The sequence below is a fragment of the Phymastichus coffea genome, unplaced genomic scaffold (genome assembly GCF_024137745.1).
Source record: "Phymastichus coffea isolate CEN01 unplaced genomic scaffold, Cenicafe_Pcof_1.1 PCOF00198, whole genome shotgun sequence".
NCBI lineage: Eukaryota > Metazoa > Arthropoda > Insecta > Hymenoptera > Eulophidae > Phymastichus > Phymastichus coffea.
This window is the reverse complement of record NW_026707009.1, coordinates 120872-143884: the sequence shown is the minus strand read 5'-3', so window position 1 is coordinate 143884 and position 23013 is coordinate 120872. Positions and strand designations below refer to the sequence as shown.

The following is a 23013-nucleotide window of genomic DNA, read 5'->3' as shown; positions in this document are numbered from 1 at the left end:
CGCTCGTTAGATCAAGTCGGGTAGACAAGTCAGTGTATGCCCAAAAGCTAGGTTGGAGATGAAGCCCTCTTAATTTGCCTATTATAACATTAAGAATATTCTTATAAAAATAATATCTTTCAAGAAAAAGATCAATGATTATGCAAATGTGAGAAACTTTTCGTTGCACTGTAATAAGTTGTATATTTTATTTCCATAATACAAAGAAATTTACATACTTCCCATACGTATGATGACCGCGGTTATACTATTTATAATCTACAGTAAAAAATGTCGCTGATGATGAAAAATATAAAGGATAAAGAAAACATCATAGAAGTCATTCAAAATATTTTTTAATGAAAAACCACTTTATATTTTCATACATTTTTTTTATAAATAAATTTAATTTTAGTGAATAAAAATATCTACTAATATTTTTAAGAATTAATCGAACAGTAGTTTAAATCATTTATCAAATAACAAATGCTAAAGCTTTTATAAATGGGTTCAAAAATCTATTTTGAAGAGAAATATCGGAATAATAAGTTGAAATTCTAGAAGAATACTTTTAATAACTTGTTATACGTTTTGAATTCTTGGTAATAAGGTAAGAATCTTTGAAAATAATAGAATATACATAATTATTAACTAATAAACCTAAAAATTATATGCGATAAGTCACTAAGTAAATTTTAAGATTGTTAACATTTTTGTAATTACAAATATTAATAATTCCCTTAGAGATCTCATATAGTTTGCTTCGAAAGATCGATATTACAATAATATTCAACGGATTCTGTATATTATAAAATTATATAATTAAATAAATTTACTGAAGTTTTACGTATACCAATGGCTTCATTGTCTAATTAATCGTAATTACAAATTAAAGCTTTCAAGATTTAATATTTTAGTATAGTATTAAATATTAATTCCTCCAATACAGTGTAATTAACCTTATTTAATTTTGGTTTCTTGTTTTTATTGAATTGAAAGCTGCATAATAGCATCAAAGCATACTGCTTTTTCAATTTTCTTATTTTCTGGAGTCCGCCCAATTGATTGTTTCAAAATCGTCCTGAGCCTATAAAATCTTATGATCGCCATGGTTCTGTTTCATCATACATTCTTTGAATATTGTCTCTCAGCATTTGTTCTTGATCTGAAAAATAATAATAATAATCTAAAAATATTCAATCCATTATCGTATTTTAAGAATCTTATTAATTATTTTCATAGTAATCTTCCATTTCATTAATCGATCTGATGTCTACTTTTAGTACACTTTTAACATGGAATCGCAAAAACATTAGTAAGCAACTTATACTTTATTTAAAAACTAGCAAGATTATGGAATGATTATTTCATCTATCTAAAGATCTTTCCATCTCGAATCAATAGTTTTAATATTATAAAATGTGAATATTATTATTACTTTTTGATGAACATTCACATCGAAAAATCGCTTCGCTGAGGTGGCAATCTCTACTGATACCTTCAGCACTTTTTGCGTAATGTACTATAATTGCAACTCCACACCGCATTTAATATCATAAAATATTGAAAAATTTTGAGTTAAAAGCGCAATAATTAATTAGCAAATTCCTGGATAGAATTTTGACTATGATTCAGCTTAGATAGGTGGATGTTGACAAAAGTACAGACTAATTTTTCTGGATATCGGTATAATCGTGAAAAATTTTTAATATATAATCTATTATTTATTTATAACATGTTATATTTATTTTACAAGTAAAATAATTATTTAAAAATGGTGGTTTTATTGACCTTTTTGTAGATAATTCATTAAACAATAACTTTTGTCTAGAACTTTTCTGGATAAAATTATTATTTTTCGGCGCTCCATGTATGTGAATTTTACTTTACGCACGCTTGAGAAATAGAGCATGCTTAAAATTTCATTGAACACATGTTTTTTTTTTTTTTTTTTTATTTAAAGCCGTTTAGATCTTACATAAGGTCTATTAAGGCTACAGTTTGCTATCACAATATAATGCGCAATTCAATGTAATAAACAATGTTTTTCAGATTTTACTGTCAGGGCATACATAGTTCAAACTTTTAAATTGCATTCTTGAAGAAATTTATGTATGTTTTTACAAGCTATTATATTTGGTTCCGCTATGAGTGACTCAATATTGTATGGAGCATAGAGTTTCATTCTTTGTAAATTTCTTACTAGCTTGTGTCTTTGTTTAGTATACAATTCGCATTGAAATATTACATGATTCAAATTTTCATCATAGTCATCGCTACATTTACATTTGGGATCATTAATAAGTTTTAGTCGCGCTAAAGAAGCTGCTAGATGGTAATGATTGGATCTCATACGATTTATAGAGACGATGAATTCTCTACTGAATTTACAATTATTGAACCAGATTTGTTGTTTATTGTGATAATAATTTTGGAAATATATTCTGCCCGTATCATGGGCTGGATTGTTAAGGAATTCATGGTTATTGTTATACATTTTCTTTTTAAAGTTTTCACGTAAATCAGTGTAAGGTATGCTTTTAATATTGATATCTTCAGACATAGCAGCTTCTTTGGCACATCGATCGGCGTTCTCATTTCCTTGAATTCCGCAATGAGACGGTATCCAATAGAATTTGATGTTGTTAGTAGTGAATTGTACAAATTTTTCTCTAATTTTTAGAATATAATCATTGATTTTAACATTTATGTGCGTACTGGTTAAACTCTGTAGTGCACTGAGCGAGTCTGAAAAAATTAGGATGTCTCTATTTTTATTTTGTGCGGCAACATTTATCGCGTTTTCTAAAGCAATTGTTTCTGCCGTGTAGACTGAGGCGTTTTTGTTGATGCTTCGAGCTATTTGTAAATCAAGTTCCGGGCAGATACAAGCTGCCCCAGTAGATGGTGATACAGTTAGCTTATTACCATCAGTAAAAATTTGTAGTGCATCTATTTTGTCAAACGTATTTTTGAAAAGTTCATTAGAATTTTGCGATTTTTTCAGTCGTTGACCAATTTCAGTATTTACATATATTTCCGCAATACTAGATTTGTAGTCATAACGGTATAGATTGAATCTATCTTTTCTATCTATTATATCAATATCATTTGTAAGCGATTCTATGCAGGTAAATAGTAATTTTTTAGGTATAATTTTTTTCCTTTTGACAATTTTGAGGTATGTATCGATGTTTTTTAAAATCGGAGAATCAGTGTTTGACATAGCCTTAACCAAGTAACAATTGCATAAAAATCGAATTCTTTCTTTTAGTATTACAAATTTTGATTCTGCTGTTAATACTATTTTCGGCGTAGTTATTCGATATCCTAAGGATGATCTGATAGCAGTGTTTTGTATTTTTTCTAATTTAGTGTAGAACTCTTCCTTATCATAGCAATAAATATAACATCCGTACTCAATTATGGATCTTATGTAGCTTTTATACAAAGTGATTAGCGTCTCTGGACAAGATCCCCACCATGTGCCACACAAAAATTTAATTAAGTTTAAAGTTTTGAAGCATTTTTTGGTGACTATTTCTAAATGTGGCTTAAAACTCATTTTATAGTCAAAGTGAATGCCCAGAAAACGTACGGTATTGGTAGATTTTAGAGTGATATCCCTGAATGTGATTTCTGTGTTGCCAGGGAGAATCCCTGTGTTATTAAATATATCTAATAATAGAAGTTTGAATTTTAGAGTTAAATTTTTTAGAATATCAAAATCAATGCCGTCCATTCCAGGACTGGAATGGATATTTTACTTGCCAAGGCTATATTAAACTCTCTAAAACTATATGGTGCATCGAAAAATTCATTGTTATCATTATCTCCAGGTATGAAATTTGGGTCCGTTTGGGTCCATGGTGGGGCAATCTTGTCAAGAGCAGCTTGTACATTATCCCTAATTTGTATATTTTCAGAGGCTGTTTTTGATTTAAGTTTGACAAAACTGTTTTTAAGTATTTTACACTTATTCCAGACGAATTTAGGATCAGTCCTTATGTTTAAGCTAGCTGCAAAATTTTTAAAATATTCTTTTTTTTTAAATTTAAAGGTTTTTTTGGCTATTGCTATGCTTCTGTTATAATTTATCAGGTCATTGAGTTGACCTGTAAATTGCCATTTTTTAAGAGCAGCCTGGCGTAGTCGTTTCACTTTGCTACATTCTGAGTCCCACCACGGTACTGGGTTGGTTATCTTTTTCTGATTAATGATTTTTTTACGAATAGGTGTGGTATTTATAATAGCTTTAGTAATTACTTCGAAATAATGTACATATTTTTCATTAGGTGGTTATCTTTCATATTCAGGAGTCAAAAAATCATTATACAGTTCATCAAGTTCGGTTTGAAATCTAGCCCAGTCCGTTCTAACGGATTTGATTCGGAACGATTTTTTTGAATATTTTTCTTTATTAATGCTTATATTAATCGAAATTGGGTAATGGTCCGAACCAAGTGAATCATCGCTCATAGTAACTTCGACCATATGTGCTAGACATTGAGAAGTGAAAACGAGATCGATATTGGATTTAGTAGTATTATGCTTATTGAAATGAGAGTAAGTATCATTATTGTGCAAGTGTAAATCGCATTTTTCGGTGGAGTTTTCCAATCTCAGTCCGTTCTTATCTGTTGTGTTACAATTACAAATAGTGTTGTGTGCATTGAAATCACCAAGTAATATAGAATTTTCACGGTTATTTACATTATTTACAATTTCATCCCATTGGTTTTGGGTGAGTTTAGAACCAGGAGTTCTATAACATATTATAAATTCTATGCTAGGGTTAGTATTTTTTATCTTTATTCCGCACATTTCAACCGTTTGGTTCGGAGAACTAATATTTTGAATTTCGTAATACTCATAATCATTTCTAATAAAGATTATTATACCTCCCCCGCGAGTATTCTTGTCGATGTCAGGTCGGTCTCTTCTGTACGTGGAGAAACCAGGCAGATGTAAAATATCCTCTTCAATCAACCAAGATTCAACGCATATGAGTACGTCAAAATCGTTTTTCACAGCTGCAAGCTCCTCTTGTTTTGATTTAACACTTCGAGCATTCCAAAACATTGCTCTTAAAACCTTGTCAATTAATATTATTTCATTAGCCATTCTTAAGTCTCTTTTATGTATCAGAGTCACTTATTTCACTGCTATCTATTTCACTTTGTGTTAACAACGTGTTTTCATCAAAATTTGTTATACTCAATTTATTCTTTATTTTGGTAAGTTTTGTTTTGACGCTTGGAACTGTGATATACGGGTAAACAAGGGAGATTAGGTCTATAATCTTTTGTTTATTGTCAGAGATCTTTTGAACCTCACGATGTAAATTGTTTTTGCCAAAGGTATTTTTATAAAAATTAGCAAAATCTTCAAAGCTACAGGGCACGTCATGTCTAGCGGAGAACAAATCACTACACGGACTGAGTGCGTCATCAATCTTAGCCATCTTGTCTGCAGTCGTTTCATCGAGTTTTGTTTTTTTCTTATTATGTTTATTTAATTTGATTATCTTGGTCGTGTTTACTTGAGTTGTAGCAGAAGAGCTGCTAGAAGAAAGTGGCCTCTTGAACGCAGAAGTTACAGTATCCATTGGAGCAAGTGGCCTATTTTGTTTATTTTCAAGAATGGGAAATTCCTTTTCAGATGTATGTGTGTTTACTTAATTTGTTGTATGCTGCTCAGACATTGGACAGTTCAAAGCCTTTTTGCACTTGAAACAACGCATAGCATCAGGGCCAGCAAAGATGAAAAAGTCAATTCCTTCGTGCGTAAACTGTAGCATAGATGGAATTTTGGTTGCGTCATCAGCTCTGATGTATACCTGTCGTCTATGGCTTTCTACGTGCTCGTAACCAGACTCACTAATGCTCACTTTCATGCGAGTTACTACAGAGGTTCTGTTCACTTTAAGTTTGTCAAGTATTCTTTCCAGGTATCGGTTAGGAATAGCAGGCGAAACATTTGAGAAGATAATCCTTGTATTTGTAGAAACTAATGGTCTAATGTGAACATTTTTCCCTTTTATTTCCAATGACTGATTTTCACAAGTAAATTTTTCAACAAGATTTTTACTGGAAAGATGTATACATACTCGGTTTCTGGATATTTTAGAGGCACAGAGTACGTTTTCGGGTTTGACTATTGTACCGACTGCAACAGTATAATCATTAATTAATAGGTCATCGGCACATGACATAATTATAGCTTGTTCTCGCGTATAGCACTTTTCGTCTTGAGTTTTTTCTGCGAAACTGTCGTTTTCAAAGTCTTTGGAATTGAACTTGGGTATACTCAGCTGCGTTAGGATGCCTCCAGAAGGCAGATCGGCATCAAAAATGCACTCTGAAAGTTCAGAGGGCATCTCCGCCGATTGTTGAACCGCCATATTCACGGCCGTACTTAGCACGGCACACAACTATGTAAGGGCCGAAGCCCACACTCGATAAGCACACGATGTAAACACACGACGTATCAATATAATTGCGGAGCAAGTATAAACACGTCTGCTCTCTTCGAGTGCTCAAACGCGACCCTGAACACATGTTGTATAGAAAAATAAAGTTAGACATGTGCAAGAAAATGACTTCACCTTCGTGTAGCCTCGAAGGTGAAATCACTTTCTCACACTAGTATTCAAATGTATTAATTCTGCATAAAAGCCGGAAACAAGAATGGAAGTGTGATTTGAAGGTTAGAATACAAAAGAAAATATCAAAATTGAGCATTATATACCTGGAGTTAAATTAGCAATGAGGCATTGTTTCTTCAAAAATTCAAGGCAGAGATTCCTAGGTAATCCAAAAGCATGCATATTGCATGTAAATGTCCTGAAAGTACATATTGTATTAAAGAAGCTTGATTATATTACTATTTTTTATTTAAAAAATTTACACCACTTTTTATTATTATTCGTACCCTAATTGACCGAACACAATGTTTGCATGAAATCTCTTGTCTTCAGATGCAGTGATTTCTTTATCTGTCTGTTTAGGTCGTAGAGGCACTAATTTGGCAGCTCGTTCACATTGTACCGCATCGAAAAAAGCTGCAGTCCAAAAACGCATTGACGTCCATATTGGTTGAACTCGTAAATTCGTATACAAGTACTCACGATATGGTTCAACACCGGGCACTTCAACTGAGAAAAACAATTTTATTGAAACTTATAATTAATTCATTGAATTATCATTAATATTCATAAAAGTTGAAATAAAATATATTTATTTATGAACTACTTTTATTTGTATACTAATTTATTTTTATTTGAAATCGTTTTATTAATTAGCATAAACATTTGTTTCATTTTAGAATATATTTTAGTTGTGTTAAATTGTGTTTTTTTTTATTTCAAAAAAAAAAACAAAAATTTTTACCTTCATGATAAAAAGTAAAGCACATATTCATAAGACTTTTTGCTGGGGCAAAATCATCTGCTTCATGACATTCAAAAAGTGCCAAAGCAAAGTGTTGTGCAAGTGAATAAAATGATTCTTCTGTAACACAAGGACGAGCTCTCCTTGTGTTTACAACTCTTGTAAACCATATTCTTCCCGGTTCAGTCTATAATAATAAATGTTCAAGTGTATATTATCAATTGTTGACAAGCATTTGAAAAGTTATACTTACAAGGACCATTTGACCGAACGTGGCTTTTTGTTCTTGATTGATTTTACTAGGAGATTCAAATAGCATAGGCACAAACATTTTCATAAAATCTACAGCCGCTTCCTCTGATTGGCTATCTGCTGATAAACTAGAAGCCCAAGATTGAATTGATCCGGATGACCCTATTCATTTAAAAATTTGAATAAGATTGGTAAAATTACAAAAACTTTTTTTTCTACATTTATAATCTATTATTGATGGCATATATTGAATGTTTTATAAATTAATTTATAGTTTTGTTGCAGCGAAATGTTTGTGTTATAAATCATATGGTATCCTATTGAACTACCTACCAGATCTCTGCCATTCTTTTGCTGAGTCTAAGCTGATACTCGGCCCATAATCTGCATCACTAGTTGAACCACTACTCGATGGCATATCTAAAAAACATTTTATAAAATAAACAGAAATATTTTATTTTCTATTATTTATCTTATGAAATGTTTGGTGTGCGGACAATTGTCCACAGTAACATAGCGTAAGAATTGACACACGCTGATGTTCCCGTCATGTTATTGTACACTATAGTTCACGTATATAATAAAACCGTGCACAATTGTCCACACGCCAAATGTTTTACCAAGATTTTTACGCAAAGTATTTTCTGCAAGTCTAAAGAAATTTATCATGCAACAGACTATTTAATAGAAAAAATATTATGTTACTTCCTACCAGTGTATTCACATCAAACATTTAATAATGGAAAAACACGAAAAAAACAAGTATACTAGCCTTCTACAAACTCAAGTGAATAACTAACAGCTGCTATCGTCTACAAGTGTACATCATTCACTCTTTCTACATGCAAAACTTGAAGTAATATTTATCATGCATGCAAATTAACTTTTGTAGTTGTAGATAACTTTTCTTATCATGTTAGCTATTTTACTGTCGACTAGTTTGAATAGCATAGTCTACAACATTGTTCTTTTACATATATCCTAATGAAAAGAGTAAAACATGCATTGTGTCGAAACAAGTAAATAAGTAATTTTTATAATAATAATGATTAATTAAAATAGAAACAAATTATGATTATTTTTTTAAATACAACTTTATATATTTACTGTCAAGCTATGCCAAAATGAATCGAGATTGAATATTTAAATTATAATGCAGAAATCTTTTAAATAATTCTACTAAAAAATAAAAAGTGATAAATAAACGATTCAATTTTCTAACACTTATTGTATTTGTGTATTCGAATGTTTTTAAAGTAGCATCTGGATAGAAAAGTTCCACGAGAAAGTAATACTTGTTATATAGTAATAAAGGTATTTGTGAAAATAAAATTAACAAATATATTTGGAACAGTCATATTTTAATAAAAATCAAATTACCAACTAAACTTTAACCATGTACACAACATTTATAGCAGTGATTAAAACAATGTCTAGGATGTATTACCTAAACGAAAAACCACGGACTGATAACGGTTCGGAGCCCTTGCTTTTAAAAAGTAGAAAAAATATTATTAATTTTAATGCACAACATAAAATCAGATAAAAGTACTCAAGTCATAAATATATGATCATGGATAAGCTGAAGAAATCAAATAATAAAATTAAAACCTCCGTAAAAATGCATATAGCATTATTGCTTTTTGGTATTTACTGGAGAAAATCAATGCTCACCTACTTGAGAATTGTAGAGTCTATCAAAGGGATCGAGCTCAATAGTTTCAAACTGCCTTTCATTAACGGGTTTAGTGTTTCCATCGCTCTCTTTGTCAAGACTTGTGATTTCTTCAATCTTTTTTGGTTCAGACTTCTTAAACGAGGCTGATCTTGATGAGACTATCTCTTCATATGTCATACCTGGATATTTTCTGCTAATGCGAGAGCATCGAGCCATTTCTTGTTGATCAAATTTTCGTCTAATCATCGCGTCATAATCCTCGTACATAGTTCCATTACCGAACCTTTCCATATAATGTACAATGTTTTATAAGATTAAAAAAATTTTTTTTTATCGTTCTAATATTTGATTAAATCACATATAATTAAGTAAACTGAACAATGAATAAAACTATTATAACATAAAATTATTATATATAATAAATTAATCGAATAAATAAAAAAATTAATATTTATTTGAAGTATCTGTAGCAATTTTTAAGAAATAAAGTTATGAAAATAAAATTTCATAGTTCACATAAAGGGTAGATTATACATATACATATACACATATATATATATATATATATATATATATATATATATATATATATATATATATATATAAACTAATTAATCAAGGAAAAATATATCGGTAAGATAGCGGCCAACCTTGGAAATCGGAGTTTCCGCCTGGCGTCTACTTTATCGTTGGCTATAGGCGTTATATTGTTGATAGATGCTTTAGCTGGTTGCGTTTGCGAAGTCTGCGTCGAGGGCGAAGTCGGATCACTTTCTTCGATACTGCTACTGAGAGCCGTACCGATCCTGCTGCTCAGTCCTTGAAGATATTCACCTCCACCTCCTAAAACTGATCGCATCGAACGCAAGGCGCCTTTTGTGCGACCCATGAAACTACTGCTTTCAGCACTGGAAGGCGCCGCTGTTACGTCTACCATCCTATATTTTATATTCCAAGAGGATGTTTAAAAAAATCATTTTAAGTGATCTAAATATTTATACTTATTTATATCATATATCCGCATTTATATACCGAAACCGACATAACTACAAAAAGAATTATTACTTATTATTCAAATAACATTTATTTCTATTAATTGATATCATGAAAAAATGCTTATATAAATAAATTTCATTCCAGGTAGTCAATTAAGTTAAAATAAATTTACTAGAAATATAACGAATTTATCAAATTCGGAGCTGATATAGGAACTTTATAACAGTGTTAGCTTGTGAAACATTTACGAGTAAAAGTAAACCACTGATAAAAATCATGTTTTTAAAAATGAGCCTAAGAGTTAATTACCTGATATTTTGTAAATTTTAACCCTGTGAATTTTCAGAATGTTAAAACAAGATGGGTATTTGTTATTGATTAATAATATTCATTACAACTCAAACTAATTATTGCTAACTGCAATGAATAAATTTTTTCTTAACATCATCGTTCTTTAAAAAATAACATAAATATATCTATTATACTACTTATACTAGAACTATTCATTCATCTAAAAACTGTTAGTAAGCATTGAAGCAAAATTATAATAAAATTAGCGATACTTGCTACGTAAAATTGAAATACAAAACATTTTGATCAATAACCGCAATGCAGCCTTATATATAATTTCAAGAATATTGCTTATATCCGACTATTGAAAATAAAAAATTTTTTATACCAAGTATTATATATAGAACTATTGTATTTGATTTAGCCAAATGATAGCTTAGTCAAAAAATGAATATATAAAAAAAAATTATAACGTTATGATTTGAAATGCTGATATAACTTTTTCATTTTCTTATTTGCCGAAAAGTCAATGTTTGAAAATCTTATTGATGAACATTTTAATTTATTTTTGTAAAAAATTCTAAAAATGTATTTTACAATTTCTTTATATTTAAGAATAATAAATTTCAAGTTGAATTAATACATCTCCTTGATTAATTTAATTTTAAAAAAGAGAAAACAGATAAGAGTATAAACAATAAAGGAGAAACAGAAGAAGTCAAATAAATTAACAATAATATTGTATCAAGAGAATTGCCTACTTACTTGTTACTCAAAACTGTAATTTCGTATTATACAGTCACCATCACGGCACTAATTAAAATCCAAAACGACTATTAATGACATTAAAACAATCAACATCCTAAAAGTGATTATCATAAATGTACAACAAACCACAAAAAATAGATCATTCTAGATCTTTTAATAATACACGACAGATTGCATTTAACGCAATGAACTCATGGTTCTGTAACCTGCAGTTGCTAGTACACGTGACCTTCTCATTGCTCATGCGCTACTTTAAAATCAATAATATCCCACGCTACTTGCGACGTATACATCCGCAGTTTATGTAGAAGTACTTTATACTTGCTTGTAAAAAACAAAGAAATACCACTAATGATAACTTACCGACAGGAAATTATTTCAAATTATTCACATTTACTTAAATAGCGTAAAAAAATTTTTAAATTACATTTGATAGTGGCACCATTAAAGTTTCTCCTATTAAATCCGATTCGAGTACTATGTAACAGTATATTTCTTTGGTTGGCAAAGAAACTTAATACATCACCGCATGAGCGTTTTCATTAAAAGAGAGCAAAATTGAAAAGTCAACACGAAAATGAAAAAAATTTTAGCATTTATACAACCAATTGTTTTTGTAAATGGCATGTATTAAGAGATGTTGTTGATTTTAGTGGACAATTTTTTTAATAAATCGGTTTTCGATTTGAATTGGCGATATTTAAAAAGTTTCACTATAATCAATTAAAGGAAATCGTATGAAATATTACGAAAAAAGTTAGATTTCTAAAAGGCTAATTTGTTAGTTGTTGATATACATAGAATTATGGGTATATATTTAAATTGTTTTTATTTTATTGTACATTAAATGCAACACATGAAAAGTACATTGAGTGCCGACATAAGTTATATTTACAAATCTTCGCAACCAGATTGTGCTTTAAAATAAATCATTCAACTATATATAATATACACTCTGTGCCATTATTCAATAGTCTCTCTTTACAATGCATACATGTACATACACAAGAATTAATATCTGTTTACTTTGATCTATTACAAAGTTTTCCTACCTTGAACGCGCGTATATTTCAAACAGCTATTCTATGATAAGGAATACTGCAATGGAAAGATTTTTAATAAACAAGATAGTAATCTATACGTATGACGAGTATTTACTGTTGTAGTTAAAATGTGATATAAAAAAATTTATAAAAAAGTCGTCTGTGGATAAACAGCTACTCAATTGATGTTATTTTATCGTTTTCAAAATTTTAAACATATAATGTTAAAATATTAAATACATTTTGTAATTTAAAAATATATCATTACATAGTCGTCAATTTTTTCGATTAATTCTTTAAATGGTATAAAAAAGTATCCATTGTTGTATGAATATTGCTTGACAAATCTGATAATAACCATTTAAAAAAATAATAATTATTTATACAATAGAGGAAATTTTTAATAATAAATTATATTTCAACACGATTGCAGAAATAAATTAAATGCCATGCAAACAATATTTCACTGTAAAACCACGCACATGTATTACTGATAAATGAAAATAAAAGTCAAACGGTGCATTACTTTTGATTTTTTCTGCATCAGTGGCTATATATTAGTGTCTTAATAATATTACAAGACAGTACTGGAGACAAAGTTGACATCACATTTCCTTTCATGATATTTACAGAAATCAATCGTGGCTCGAATTGTATAAATATCTATTACACCATTTGGCCCCTTATCCGCTATACGAAGAAATGTTTAAAGTAGTTTCAAATGGTCTCTTCGTTTTTTGTTCATTACCACAAAAAATAAAAACATCTCAGTTATAAAATACGAGTGCTGATTTCTTAAAAAGTATTTGGTCATCATTATAGACGTATGCATCTAAAAGGTTTTACATTCTCTCTACATTCCATGAAAATTTACAATAAAACATTAATTTTCCTCTTTCAATAATTGTCAACTTTTTATGTTTTAATAGTGAAGGGCTCCATTTTCACACTTCTAGAGCAAAGTGTTATGGAATGTGGTTGCATTTACCATCAAATATTAACTAACTATTTTAATAATTTCTGAACTTCATTTATAAATCTTTATATTTCCAAAGTACATTAGTAATTTTGTAATTATTTTGAATGCATACAACTTTTATGATTTTATAATTATGTTGATAATAACTTAAAGTATCAATTTTTTTTTCTATTTTACTTAGAGTAAGGTAAAATATTAAAGATCAGTAATTACCTTACAATCTTTTAAGGTAAAGTCTAGTTACAGTTTAATTCCAGGTACTTTAAAAGCCAAAAGTGAAAAATGAGTATTTTATAATATTTACATGTATAGTAATAATTTTAATTTATCTTTAACTTTTTCAATAATTTGAAATCGTTGCAAGTAATTCTGAAAATAGGATGTTCAATAAATAATCGCTATTACTTTTTTGTAAAATAAAAATACGTATAATATAAATTTATGATAAAGTACATACAAATTTTTCATTTATATGATCAACAATAACATAAACATAATTTAAAATGAATCTATCGATATCATATATTATTTCAATAATTTTAATCAACTAGTCGCTAAATATCTGTTTAAATATAAACGTTAAATTAATTTTCTTAGAATATACATTGACTTTTACGAGACATTTCAATCGATTACTTGTTCGTCTCGACAATAGCTGTAAGACAGTTAAACGAATTTATACGGATTATTTGATTAAATGATATGATGAAAACAAATTAATATTTTCATAAAACAAAAATTGTAATAATAAAACAACCTAAGGCAGGTGTACCCAATATAGGACTACTATACGTATATTGCTGTAATTTACGATCAAAGATGCATTGGTTAACGTATGAGGGTCCATTCGATAGCTTATATAAGTAACTTCAAATGAATCATCGTACGGTTAATTTAATGATACTTAGCTCAAGTTAGGGAACTCCAAAACGACTTTCACTTTTCGGGAATGTACTTAATATAGAAATATTAGGGAAAAAGCGTTTTTACATATTTGAATCACGTGTAGAATATAAATGAGTAATAATATAAATATTTCGTAGATTTATAATACTATCAGTTAAACAATACTATACGGCAATGTGGTAATTATGAACCAAGATTGATTTTGAAAAATAAAACAAAAGCAAGTGTCTTAATTTTGATATTTGAAATAACTAACATTATTTTAGTTAATTACCAATTTTGTTCTCTGATTATAAATAGAAATTAAAAATTGAAATATGAAGCAATATTATTGTTGCTTATTCATAATTCAATATTAATGTTCTACATAATCCCTTAATAGGTTTATACGACGGTAAAAATAATTAGGACAACATGTGGCCTAATTACACGTTAGAAAATTTCTGATGAGTGTGTTTGAAAGAGTAAAAATTGTTAATAGTGTTGAATAGTCTATTGAAGTTGTACGTTTAGAAATATTTGAATAATGCAAATGACATATATTTGCCCTAGAGTAATTTGAAAAACTAAAAAAAATGGTCATCTGAGCATAAAATGGCTGTTACAAGATGTTACAAAATGTTTTTCCTTTGATAATTATTTAAATAAATGAAACTGTCACTGGATGATAGCATGAAAATAATACCGTAGCGGCATATCGCTATAACATGGGTAAATTCAAATTACGAGCATAGTCCCATATAGGGTATAATCCTATATTAATTCCACTTACCTTATATTGATTTATTTTCAAACTGAATTTAAAATATAAAAAGTGCTTTGAATCAATTAATTTTTTAAATTTCATTCGTTTTGAAGTCATATAATGATCAATGGCCCATTTACGTTACATTTCTCCATAATTATATTCAGTTAGCTTATTTTCCTACAAATTATTGCTGTATTCATTTGCAAATTACTAGTTCAATTACCGAGAAGCGATTAAAAAATTGTTATGTCAATATTAATTTTTGTTCTGTATTCATTAGAAATTCAATTTTATTTTCCCTGGATAATAACGAAAAAGATGTCTTTCATTTAGATGATTTATAGATAATTTAAAGGCATACATTGCAAAGAAGTGCACATTTTAAGGTATAACCAACTTATACGAAAAATTTCGTGTTTACTTACAACATTTTAGACAAAACTTATTTGCAATAAATTATAGAAATGGTGTTCAAAGACTCAACAGAGTGAAGCAGGAAATTATTTCCAAGGACAGTAGTTCGTCTACAAGAATAAGCAATTTCACATTCAAGTGCCGTATTCCTAACTACGACCATCTTATTGATTGGAAAAGAAGGACTTATGAAATGCAAAATAATATTTTAAATATATAATTAACTGTTTTTATTTTTTTAAATTATATTTAACCATGATAATTTCTATGCTTAAGTTATGATATTAAATATATATTGATATTAAATAAAAAACTACAAATATGTAAAAAAAATTATAAAAATTTTACTATTTTTTTGGAAAGTAAATTGAATTAAAATTTGTCTCTTTTTGCAATCAAGAACCTGGTCACTACAATAAAGTTAGGAATTAAACAAAATTTATTTCGCAAATGACTATATTGTTTTATGATACCTGCTGTATCGTTCAATAAAAATATATTTCTGCATTTTTTGTGATTAATGCAATAATAAATGAATAACTCGACAATACATAATCAATAACGATAATTAATTAATGTATTCATCGCTAATAAATGATTATATGACATTTTAATTGTCATGGAACAATACTTAAAACGATCAGCGCTTTATTATTGCATGATTTGAAGAAGTTTAAGACAAATTTGATGACATTCAGGTTAAAACGTAAAGCTTATGGAAGTAAAGGACGATTGACGGTATATGCCTGCATATACAGTAAGCTGTCCGATTCTTCTTATTTAACACGCAAAATGAACGATTTTATAGATTTTGAGAATTAATATATAGGATACGGATGCTCGCGCCCGCGCGAGATATTTCTAGAAAGCAGCTTTAAGCCTCACTGACAATACATCGCTTTTCGTATATGACAGATAATATGCTAAATTCACATTAAAATATTTCTCACTTTCGGAATAAGCGTCTTGTGCGACAAGTGTCATAAGGCTATTATTGATACATGAATATTAGATAAAATTTCCATTTATTACATGATCAAGAGTATGCACGCATGTATATTTATGAATTTTATTTGTATTAATTTTCTTTCAGGATAAATGAATGATAAAAAGAAATTAATTATCTTTTTACGTATGAATATTAATTCATTTTTGAGCCAAATCAATGTCATTTTATCTATTGCGTCTTTTAGTAGCTACATTTTCTGAATGTATTATTATTTTATATATCTGACATATATTTCCATATTTTATATTATACTTACAAAGATATATCTGAATTACTTTGATTAGACGTATTGTAAAATTCTCCAAAGTTGGAGAAAACAAATACTCTACCTACAATTTCCTGTACTGAAAATGCAAAAGAAAGTTCTTAAAAATATAAATTTTATGAAAATTTAAATGAAACTAAATATTTCACCATTATATTTTTATAAAATTTGCTAATGTTTCATATAAAACAATAAATAGGCTTTACTCGCAAGTTAAAGTGAATTAAAAATTATTTATACGTATTTTTGAAACGACGGAAAATTATAATATTAATGAGTATTTGATGTCTTATCGCGTTTATTTGTAGATATATTAGATTATTTACACGCGAAAGATGATTAGCAGTATTCTAATAATGAGTAGTCCCTTGACAACCTGGCGCATTGATGATCTGTTACAAACATTTGTTTGAAACGGCAGATCATTTATTATTTATTCTAGAGGGCAGGGTTTATATATATATGTATGTGTATATATATATATATATATATATATATATATATATATATATGCGTTTTATGGCTATGAGCGTATGATTTGTTAATGTTTGCTCCTTAATATTCGAAAAATTTTTAAAATCTCTTAATTTAAAGTTGACTGTTTATTTTCACAGACACTGAATCCTTAAGAACCTTCTTATTATTTGCGATACAAAAGACTGTCCATGTTACGTAAAGTATTTAAGTATTTTCATATCTCATGAAATTATTTTTCTTGTTTATCATTCTTTCAGTTCTTTATCGTAAAGTTAGACTTTTTTTAAATAATGTTTCAGAACAATTATCAACTTAAATTCAATTATAATTATAAATGATGTTCTATTTGATCGCTTTAGATTTTTTTATGAATTTGTGCCTAGAGAACTAATCTCTTTAACGATATTTCTTTTAATTTGGATTTAGAAATATGATTTTCTTTAATTGAATTAAATAATATGAAATCAAGCATTTTGTTCAAAATTCTTTCTTCGCTAAAGAATATTATATCCATGCCAGTAAATATTCATTTACGTATTGCAATATGAATTATAGTACAATCTCGATTTAAATTAGTGCGCTGCATTTCTGACTCAATAGATACACTGACAAGCTTATGTTCAATTTCATTGTACAACTTCCAATTCAAGTCCGAACTCATTATGAACAACCTGTCTCTCTAATAATGAATAAAAATATTGCTTTTTAAATTTTTACATGCTTCTTGATCGCATACTTTTTTATGAAAATGTTGAAAAGATTTAAAAAGTAACACTAGAAATACTAATAACGTTTACTTAAATTCTCTTGAATGTTTTAAAAGCAAATGAAATAGCTAAAATTTTTAATACTAATACTGTTTGATAACGAGCTCGTGGTTGCTATAGCCAGTATCTTAGAAAAATTTTTATGCTACGCAGTATTTACTCTTCTACTGCATTTTTAATACTTTCACTGTTGTTCTCGGTTTCTTCTTTTAATTCGTGTTCCTTTTGTGCCCTAAGTTCTGCGTCTGTTGGAACAAAGAAATAATTTTGAGAAGATAAGTTTTTATTGATAATTTCGATTGAATTAAAATCAAGAGAGATAAAATAGTATATTATTATTTTTCAATGTAAAATTAAAATTACATCAAAATTTTACCTTTGACAGCCTGCTCCTTCCAGCTTCTTTTATTTTCTGCTAAACACGTTGTCCATGGCTTTACAATTTCGAAAAGTTTCTCCGTCGATGCTAAAAAAACGATTCTATTACTTTCTTATATCGATAATTGTATTTTATAATTAAGTAATAAGTAAAATATGAAAAAAAAACAGTTTTTATTTAATTATTTTTTTCTTACATGTATTTGATTCATCAACGCTTTCCTTCGGATTGATGGGTGGAAGAATCGTTTCGAGCATGTCACTACAAACTTGCATGCTGGGTTCCACAATGAACTCAATGAATCCTATTTGTGATTCAGCTACCAATGTATTATTACGATCACAAAGTGGGGAGAAAGGTAGGCCTAGTTCTCTCTCCTTGTCACCTTGACGGAAAAATTCTTCTAGCAACTGCATAGTCCATCTGTTAATTATGTTTTAAGAGAAAACTTAATGAAAAATATTGAAGAAAATTTTAAAAAATATTATGGAGGCTGTTCTATAACATGGTATGGTTCAAAAGTGATGCTGAGTATTCTGGTCGCCAAAAAAAGACGTCTACTCAGGAAATAATAATGAATAAGGTTCATAATATTGTACTGACCAATTATCGATTGAAAATTAGTTGATTGTTTTTATATCTCTTATATTCTTGTTATTATATGTTACAAAACTTATAATAACGGACACGTAGTGAAAAAAATTGCAAAAATCTTATTTAAATTAATATCTCATCAAAGAAGCAATATTACTAGCAATATTATGCAACACGATTTTACACTTTAAATAAAATCGAATAAGAGCAGTGATATAACTGAAAAAGTTTCACGAAACAAATTTATTTTCATTTTTTACACGATACCGTAAGATGTATTATAATGAATTTTTTGGCATCATATTATTATGCCGTCAATTTTATCATCATGGGAACTGTAGGTAAACTTTTCGTTACTCATAGTCTACGACATAAGAACTTTGATTATCCAAAACACAAACAATTAGAGGCACATTGAACTATAATTGACTATATATCGTTTTAGATTTCATTATAAAATCTTACATCAATGCATTTGAAGTTCGATTGCAGTTCTTACTTTTATATTTAAAACATTTTAAATAGTTTATATTAATGCTTTAACAAATTCGAAAAATGAATATTATTTTTTCAAAGATAATCTTTGCTTATAGATTTCGTAAATGGCGGATTTCTTATAACACATTTGTATCTTGCACACAGAAGGATAAGCTTACCGATGATGAAGGTCCCATCGTTTGGCAGGGTGTGAAATATCACAACAGTGAAGTACAAGACTGACAGCTTTGCTTTTGTCAACAGTTGGCTCAGCAAGTGTCAGTAAATTCTTCATGTTCTTCAGCTGTTGAAAATGAAAGCTCATATCGGTCGCCAAGACCATATCGATCACTAATGTTCTGAACTCGCGGAACTCTTCTCTTGAAAGATTTAGTAGAATATTGCACTCGTCATCACGAAGTAAACTGTAATTAGTAAACACAAAAAGTTATGTGCGCGCGCATGTGTGTGTGTGTGTGTGACTAGTATACAGATCAAAATTAATTTTATGAACTAACGTTAATGATACTGTTGAAATTTTATATTTATTGATTAAACACAAATAACAAATAAATATTAGTAATAATTTTTTGAACAAATAAAGTTAATAAAGAGTATGTTTAAGATTAATGTATAATAAAGACACGCAAACGTCAATCAATTGACCAATTACGCAATATAATATTCTTGATGATATTGAATTGAAATAAAAGTGTCATCATAAAATTATTAGTAAACCATTAGAGAGAAAAGCAAAGTTAAACGAGTAGAAATGACGTATATATAAGTGAATGGGTATATAGGTGGATGTGTATATTCTAATGACTAATATACATACCGGAAACTGGCAGAAATGTGATGGTTTTCTAGCACGGCTCGATCGTTGTACAGTAGAGCCGTCTCACTTCCGGACATAACATGGAAATTATTCGTCGTACCCGTATGCTCGAAATCGTGAATTAGGGCAGCCACGAGGGTCGCAAAGACCTCCAGATCCGTTAGCCAATTCTGCGTCACAAATATTTATTTAGTATGTCTATCCGTCGTCATAGTCGTCACATCGTCATCGGTCGAGATAAAGATTTTATTTCGACTCGTCAACATTTTTCGTAGGTTATTTTAAATCATTTTTTATGAAAAAGCGTTGCTGTATACTCTGTTTGTATCGACTAAAGGCTTGTACAGATGTTTAATTTGAGTTGTTTAGTAAAAAGACCTCGAAAAAAGAAAAAATGAACTCGTTATTGCCGAGTAACTTTTTCTAACCCGTTTCCGTCATCTAGTACATATAAATTATCAAATATATGTGTTTATATAACCCGAACTATCAACAGAGACTGTTTATTTATCTTTTCAATTACATTCGTTCGATATAACTTACTATCGGTTAAAAAATGATAGGCCTCTTACTTTAAAGAGCGTGTAGCTCTACAAAAAAATTGCATAATGATATAAAAAATATAACGTTAAAGTTTTTCGTTTTGAGCGTCAATTGGTTTGTCAGCGGTCGGTCCAGCTTAATCAGCTAAGTTGTACCAGCGATCAAAAGGAAAAACAACGCGGAATCTTGAGCTACTTTTTACGAGGTCAACTTCAGAGACCTGCCGTTTTATCAAAAATGAACGGAACATCGCAAAAAAAATTCAGCGTCTAGTTTGAAGCTTTCTCAATGCAACTGCTTAATAATTTTGAAAAAATAAATTAGCTTGTTTATAAAGTACAATTTAAAAAAAAATCATCTTTTCAATGGCTTATTTGATTGATGTCGGACTTGATAAAAATGATTAAGTAATGATTAAACATTATAATTTTCAATGATTTTGTGGGGTCGCAGACTTTCCAAAGTCTGCACCGCACATGCTTGCCAGGCGCGCAGTTGAATTTTCCTCAAGCCTTGGAGATTTTTTATTTTTTCATTTTTTGTAAAAATCTATAAAAAATTGAACGGATTCTGACATGAAAAGGCCGTCAAGCAAACAGTGCACCGAGGCACGACTCGCTCATAAATCTCGGCTGACCCTTCAGATCGGGCCTAACTTTATACACCCACGTGCGCGCTTTCCATAGTTTTCCTCTTTTCCCTCTCCTCGCGGGCTAGGACACAAACTATCCCTTGAAGAGGAAAAAGAGGAGTTGAGCTGCAAGGGTGCATCCTCGCAATTGGCAGATCGTCACAACGACTCGGCAAGTTAACGTCGTCGTCAGTTCTCGTAACAACGAACATTTTTATAACACGCGTCGGTCCAAAGAACAGTAGTGTACTTCCAACACGCACATCAGCATTGTAATTAAAACCGTTATACTTAATAATATTAATTACCTCAGTGTATTTAACCTATTCACGCCCGCAATCCCACAATTTTATGAATAAATTTTTTAAACATTTAGATGCCAATCTGCTAAAGTTTTCAACTAATTTCAATAGAAGCCGTGCTTTGTATGTCTGAGTTGTTATAATATAAACACAAAATAAGCTCCAGCTCGAGTGCAACGCGATACCAACAGTAGCTTATCTCTTTCGATAACAATCATTCGAAATACTTTTTTGAAGAAATAGTATGATGCGAATGCAGTTACGTGTACGACATTTAAAAAAGTAATTTTTCGTTAAGCAATTATTATAATGTAAATTTAACGCTATTTGTTCCATATCATTGTGCAATTTTTTTTGCAGAACTACACGCTCGGAAAATAAGAGGCCTATCATTTTTTAACCGATAGTAGGTATGGGCTCAATCTAGCTGCCATTGGAACTTTTGTTGTGGGTTAGCGATGAAAAGTGGTAATAATACGCAGAGGCACACACACAAGAAAAGAGCATAGAACACATGACGGACGCATACGTAACGCGCGCCTACTACTCAACTACGCACACAAAGCCAAGCCAAATAAGGGTCATCCGAGAAGAGAGTTGCACCAGCTGCCACTGCGAGCTTATTCAGGTTACACGGGGATGCGTCCTTATTAAAGTTTCCGGTTTACGCTCAAAGCTCCAAATTATCAGTGCAACTGCGAATATTGGCAGCTCAGTATCGGTGCGAGCCACAATCACCTGTGCTATTAATGCACTGAGTTTCATCGGACACTGATTCTGTCGCTGTTGCACTGGCACCGGAGAACCTCTATCACTGCATACTTGCACGGATCTTTGACGCAGCGGGCTCGCGGCTGTAAATAAGAGCTATTGTCATGGTTACTGCACGTGTATAAGCCGAACAATGCACCCTCTCTCTCTCTCTTTCTCTCTTGGCCTCTCTATTTCCTACTCGCAAAGCTCTTGCTTTTGTTCATATTGTCACAATTAGCCAAGTGAGCTCAACTATGATCTTTTATTATTAATACAATGACAGAACCGTTTGCACAAGCAGATAACAAGATCGTATAGTGTAGCTTACTCTGAATTCTGTAATCAGTCTCTAATCGCTATATGATCTTAAGGAGTCGGAGCATTAATTATTTATCTTGTAAAGGGTGTAGTTCACTAGAATGGTTTGAGGGTCACAAATCAAATCGAACATTTTTTTATTCGAAAATGATTGAAAATGTATTCTGCATAAATTTATTCAATCCCACAGCGTACAAGGAGAAGGTTGAACTTCA

The 23013-nt window shown here is 29.9% G+C and overlaps 2 protein-coding genes across 12 annotated transcripts in view; both read right to left on the bottom strand.

The window, feature by feature from the left end:
• Nucleotides 1-522: 522 nt before the first annotated feature.
• Nucleotides 523-11539, bottom strand: LOC131673791 (uncharacterized protein KIAA0513). 3 transcript variants are annotated; one of them, XM_058952070.1, is made up of 11 exons: nt 11482-11539; nt 11353-11400; nt 9951-10238; nt 9297-9583; nt 9070-9111; nt 7956-8042; nt 7624-7784; nt 7371-7557; nt 6913-7135; nt 6730-6824; nt 523-1144 (listed from the first exon to the last, which is right to left on the bottom strand). In XM_058952070.1, the coding sequence occupies exons 3-11, from the start codon at nt 10235-10237 to the stop codon at nt 1077-1079; spliced, it is 1437 nt and encodes a 478-aa protein (XP_058808053.1). In that variant the 5' UTR covers nt 10238; nt 11353-11400; nt 11482-11539; the 3' UTR covers nt 523-1076. The 3 variants fall into 3 exon arrangements, with proteins under 3 accessions (XP_058808053.1, XP_058808052.1, XP_058808054.1); XM_058952069.1 differs by having other exon boundaries at nt 11353-11531; XM_058952071.1 differs by lacking the exon at nt 9070-9111 and having other exon boundaries at nt 11353-11531.
• A 637-nt stretch (nt 11540-12176) lies between these two features.
• LOC131673792 (dual specificity calcium/calmodulin-dependent 3',5'-cyclic nucleotide phosphodiesterase 1-like) overlaps nt 12177-23013 on the bottom strand; it is a 125592-nt gene continuing 114755 nt past the window's right edge. For all 9 annotated transcript variants that reach the window (XM_058952075.1, XM_058952076.1, XM_058952077.1 and 6 more), the window contains 5 exons: nt 20252-20421; nt 19593-19838; nt 18539-18765; nt 18340-18429; nt 12177-18208 (listed from right to left, as the gene is read on the bottom strand). In XM_058952075.1, coding sequence (XP_058808058.1) covers nt 18120-18208; nt 18340-18429; nt 18539-18765; nt 19593-19838; nt 20252-20421 — 822 coding nt within the window. In that variant the 3' untranslated portion in view covers nt 12177-18119. The remainder of the gene's footprint in view (nt 18209-18339; nt 18430-18538; nt 18766-19592; nt 19839-20251; nt 20422-23013) is intronic.

Excerpts from the sequence above, each read along its gene's own strand:
- LOC131673791 (XM_058952070.1), bottom strand. The coding sequence starts at position 10,237 with ATGGTAGACGTAACAGCGGCGCCTTCCAGTGCTGAAAGCAGTAGTTTC. Across the intron at positions 9,112-9,296 it reads ACTCTACAATTCTCAAGTAG|CAAGGGCTCCGAACCGTTAT; the intron begins GTGAGCATTGAT and ends ACTTTTTAAAAG. Across the intron at positions 7,136-7,370 it reads CTTTACTTTTTATCATGAAG|TTGAAGTGCCCGGTGTTGAA; the intron begins GTAAAAATTTTT and ends TGTTTTTCTCAG.